The sequence below is a fragment of the Cebidichthys violaceus genome, unplaced genomic scaffold (assembly GCF_023349555.1).
Source record: "Cebidichthys violaceus isolate CVI_PGR_0920_01 unplaced genomic scaffold, fCebVio1.0.p SCAF_29, whole genome shotgun sequence".
Lineage (NCBI taxonomy): Eukaryota > Metazoa > Chordata > Actinopteri > Perciformes > Stichaeidae > Cebidichthys > Cebidichthys violaceus.
The window spans coordinates 3,875,268-3,879,994 of NW_027176472.1; the positions used below are offsets into that span (position 1 = coordinate 3,875,268).

The 4,727-nt window shown below is 44.4% G+C and overlaps 1 protein-coding gene across 1 annotated transcript; it reads right to left on the reverse strand.

The window, feature by feature from the left end:
- Positions 1-2,846: 2,846 nt before the first annotated feature.
- Positions 2,847-4,235, reverse strand: LOC137880668 (E3 ubiquitin-protein ligase TRIM39-like). Its single transcript, XM_068722163.1, has one exon. It carries the CDS (start codon positions 4,233-4,235, stop codon positions 2,847-2,849), a length of 1,389 nt encoding a protein of 462 aa, XP_068578264.1.
- Between the last annotated feature and the right edge of the window lie 492 nt (positions 4,236-4,727).

Here is a 4,727-nt window from a genome sequence, read left to right on the forward strand (position 1 = left end):
ATTCCCCTGAGTCAATCAAAAATGTAACATATGGTATGTGGTAACTTTCTAAAAACTTATTTTTTGTTTGAGTACATCTGGTATGTGGGTGTGAGTGGTGTTTGCATGCATTCTAATGTGTGTATTGATGTACAAGGTTGTCATAGGCAGAATCTAAAGTTAACTCACCCTCTGTGTTGTAGTGTTTGTGCGTCGAATGGTCCATCACTGAGGTCCGCCCCTCCGCCTGCTCCTCCCCTCTTGACTGCTGATGTTGAGCCCTCCCACCAGTCCTGTCTCCATGGAGATTGTGGGCCGTCCCTTAGACAATGTCCAAGTTGCCACTTTTATGGCACACAAAGTTTTCAGCCGGTGTCTGTTTTCCAAAGTCAGTTTTGCTCCTCTCCTGTCATGATCTGATTCCATCGTCAGCTGGGCCTCCTCCAGTTTGAGCTGATGAAAGTCTTTGCTTGTTCTCTGTCGTTGATCTGCTCCTCAGCGTGTTCAGCATCTTGTAATATGGTTGCAGTCTTCCATATCACACAACTCTCTTTAGTGTGATGTTTTTCAGATTCATAGATGGCAGGAAAGCCTTCTTACAAAGTTCTGTGGTATATCACATATTCCAGGTTGATTACGGCTGGTGTGAATGCCGCACATCTTTTATGATAACGCACAAAGGAGGTCATAGTTCTCTTGAATTCTGTGAAGTTGCTCTTTGAACTCTCCACATGAGTCATGGCTTCTTCTTCTTCACGTCTTCTGTCTCTGTTGTAATGTCCTCTTTTTCTCGCGTTCAGATAATCCAGGTTCATATTGTCACCAGTGTTCATTGACGGGCTTGTAGCTGTGAGCGTTGACATGGAGCCTGTAGGTTTTGATGAGTCTCGTCCTTCTTCATCCTTGGAGTGTTGAGTGGTGGGTTTGGCTGTAATGTTGTTTGTTCCTGGAGAGCATACAGCAGCGGCGTTGCGGAGACCAGATCAGGATCCACTCGACCATGTAAAACAAATACAAAACAAAAAACAAAAACACAGTTCAGCAGTATATTTTCCTTTTCTATCAGTTGTATGTGTCTTATTCAAATACATACGTTTCTTTCTTTACCTCTTGGACGTCACTTCATCTGTTTCTGCTTCGCCTTTTCCTCTCTGCTCCAGACACGGTTTGAGTTGGTCACATTTTTGTCGTAGGCTGAAGTTGCCTTTTCCAGGGAACCCCAATTGTTTTTCATGAACATGACATTGGGTCCATCAGGTGGAGTAACCCTGGCACTTACTAGCCCCCATATGCTAACCTTTTCACTTATATGGGTCTATCGCGTGTATCTATCTCTTTCAACAATATAAACACAGTCGTCACTGTGAGTTTCAAGATTCGTTTCTGGCACAATCTGAATAAAAGCCGTTGCTCTAGACTCCCAGTCTAAGCCTTCTTTATAGACGCAGCCGTCCTTACGGACTCTTTGTCTCTTTGGTCAAGCGACTCCAGCATTTAGCGCCTAACCCCAAGATGGAGCAGGCGCCAGATGCTCACCTGTTTCCCAGCATAGGTCAAAGGACTTCAGCGCTTAGCGTATCTCCCCCCAAGGTCTGCAACATGCAACACGAAACACTCATCCTTGTTTTCCAGTTCTCCTTTTTTAGACAACATTTACTTACAGACTTTCGTCTCACAGGTCCAAGGACTGCAGTGCTCAACGTCTACCTCCTCGAAGGTCTGCAACATGCAACGCTAGACACTCATCCCTGCCTCGTTATCTACGGGTCAAAGGACTTCAGTGTTTAGCTCTATATCCCAAACACTCACCCTTGTTTTCCAGCTACCCAATCGTCACTGCTCAGAAAAATGCTAAATTACTAAAATACGAGTTGCGCCAACATCCTCAGTAAAACCCACAAAACAAAATTACAAACCCCAATGTGAACAATAATAGACATATTTGCTTTTCAGTCTCACGATATGGTCTTCCAGGATCAATTTCACTCATACGATTATTTTTAATAATTTCAGCGACTCACCAAATGAGAATTTGTAGTTATTTGGACTCAACGGGTCCTTCAGGATCCCAGTGAGGACGACCAGGACAGGGATCGGGCCTCTCTCTCTTCATTTTGTCTGGAGGTACGCAGAGGCAGAAGGGCCAGTTCACCGATCCCTGTTGGCTCCTGACGATCTTACAAGGGATCCTGTTCGTGACGCCAATTGTGGTGGAAAAAAAAATCCTATACCCGCTTTGCGTGAGTCTTCTAATGCTGAAATACATAACACCAAAAACCAGGTTGTCTTTTAAGTATTTATTCTCTGCGCAGAGAAGGTTCAATCATCACAACAGAATGAGTTCAGTCTCAGTGAGGAAGAACCTCGTAAAAAGTGAACAAGCTTTCTTTCTACAGAATGAGCAAAGGTGGGGGCCGATGGCCAACGTTACAGACATCTCGGTCTCAGACTTTTGGTCTCAGACTGATGGAACAACATTCAAAAACAAACGGCCATCAACCAAAACAAGCGGCCCAAAGGCTTTGGCAGGAACATTCTCATACAACACAGTTAGTTATCTATGTGAACAGAGAGGGAGAATCCTTCTTCTGCACAACAGAGACACGGTGAAGTTCAACAAAGTCCAGAGCAAAATTACTTCTGCATGAATACAATATACTGAGTAGAAATATATACTACGTAAAAAATTACCATTACACTAATTAAAAACAAAAATAAAATGGAAACAAACAATAAGTGAAAGAAAACTCAACATGTCTTAAGTAATGAGACACCAGGAGGACAGGTTCAGCTTAACAGGTTAAATTCAGGGACTTTTCCCTTTTAAGGAATAAACAACATCGTAAATATGATCATCCTCTTCATCTCTAACTGCTCTGTTCCACTGTTACACAGACCTTCAGTGGTGAGATCTTCACTTTATATTGAGTGTAAATCAATGGAAACATCCTCTCAGTGAAAGTGTGTGTGAAGGTGTGTATGTGTGTGTTAGTATCAGGATCAGAGAACGACAGCTTTCCTCTGTTCCAGTCCAGATTCACTCTGATCCTCTGGAGCTTCTTCTGGACTAAGAGATCAGTGAATGGAGTTGATGGTGAACATGCTAAGTATTTATCTTTATAGAACTCTATTATCCATAATCCAGACTCTATGTATCTCTTCCTCTTGACAGACTCTGCTGACACACCCAGTAACCAGTTTGTACTGTCTCCTACCTCGACATCCCAGCTGTGAGTCCCTGAGTTAAATCCCTCAGAGCCCAGAACAGCGGAGTGTTTATCAATCCTCTCTGGATTATCAGGAAGCTGTTGTCTCTGTCCTCGTCTCACACTGGTCAGATCTTCAGACAGGATGAGGTTTGGATGAGCAGTGTTTGGGTCCAGAATCACAGGAGTGTAGGAGACCATGTCCTTCATCTTGTTCCAGATGTTGTAGGTCAGGTTGCCCAGGTGTTTGGCCTCGTCTATCAGAGCTCCTGAGAGCAGCTGTGAATCCTCCAGCAGGGGGTGCTGCTGGACTCTTTCCACTGCAGCCTTGTAGTTGTTCAGGAATGAGACGTCTTCAGCTCTCAGCTCGTCCTCTGTGGCTCTGACTGTGTCTGAAAGAGCTGCTATCTCTCTGCTCAGAGCCTCCATCTTCTCCTTCATCATCTGACTCTTCTGCTCCTCTTCCTCCCTCAGTGCAGCCATCCTGGCCTCCTCTTCCTCCTCTAGAAACTGGTGAAGCTTCTTAAACTGCTCCTTAATCTTCCTCTCTGTGCTTCGGGCCTGGACCTTCATGTGTTTTGCTGTTTGATTAGGCTTCACTTTAACTCGTTCAAAAACCTTTAACTTCTCCTTTAAGAGCTCCAGAGTTTCCTGAAGGTTCTTCTTGTGTTGTGGAGCAGCTTCATCGATGGGTCTGAATCTGTGGTCGGTGTGTTTTTCTGAAACGCTGCAGACGACACACACTGGCTGCTGATGGTCCAGACAGAAGAGTTTGAGTTTCTCAGAGTGCAGACTGCAGAGAGGCTCTGAAGCTCTCTGATCTCTCTCCAGTAAGAAGGACTCACACAGGTTCTTTAACACCAGGTTACAAGGTGGATCTGACCTTGAAGATCTTCTCTTACAAACTGGACACTCCTGAGTTTGTTTCTCTCTCCACCAGCTCTCCAGACAGTCTTTACAGAAGCTGTGGCTACATGACAGAACAACAGGATCTCTGAAGACTTCATGACAGACCGGACAGCAGAGATCCTCCTCTGATCTGGAAGACATTTTGTCTCCGAGTGAAGCTGAAAACACAGAAAGTACATCAGTCATGGCTCCCCTCCTCCTCTATTAACTTCACTGTTTTCAGTCAAACTCACATTCAGTGTGTGGAGCGTCAGCAGCTTGAAGCTCTGATAAACACTTCACCTGTAACACAGAGGTGTGTTTCATTCATCAAACTACCACACCTCTACAGCTCACTGGTTAACAGGTTTTACCTCATTTTATCTGCATGAGGAACATTTTCATATAAAGTCAGAAGCAGGTTGAAGTACTGCTGTACTTCAGTACATTAGTACATTAGTACTGCAGTACTCTAGTACTTCTACCTGTAACTGTCCTCAGTTGAAGTCACAGCTTTGTAATGAAGGTAAATCTTACCGTCTGTCTGTCGGTGAGTCTCTTCTCACTGAGAAGTGAACAGTAACAAACTGTTTCCTGTTTGTCTCAGATGACGTCATGTAAGGGGCGGAGCTCGATGACTACGTCCACTTCTTA

Excerpts from the sequence above, each read along its gene's own strand:
- LOC137880668 (XM_068722163.1), bottom strand. The coding sequence starts at position 4,235 with ATGTCTTCCAGATCAGAGGAGGATCTCTGCTGTCCGGTCTGTCATGAA.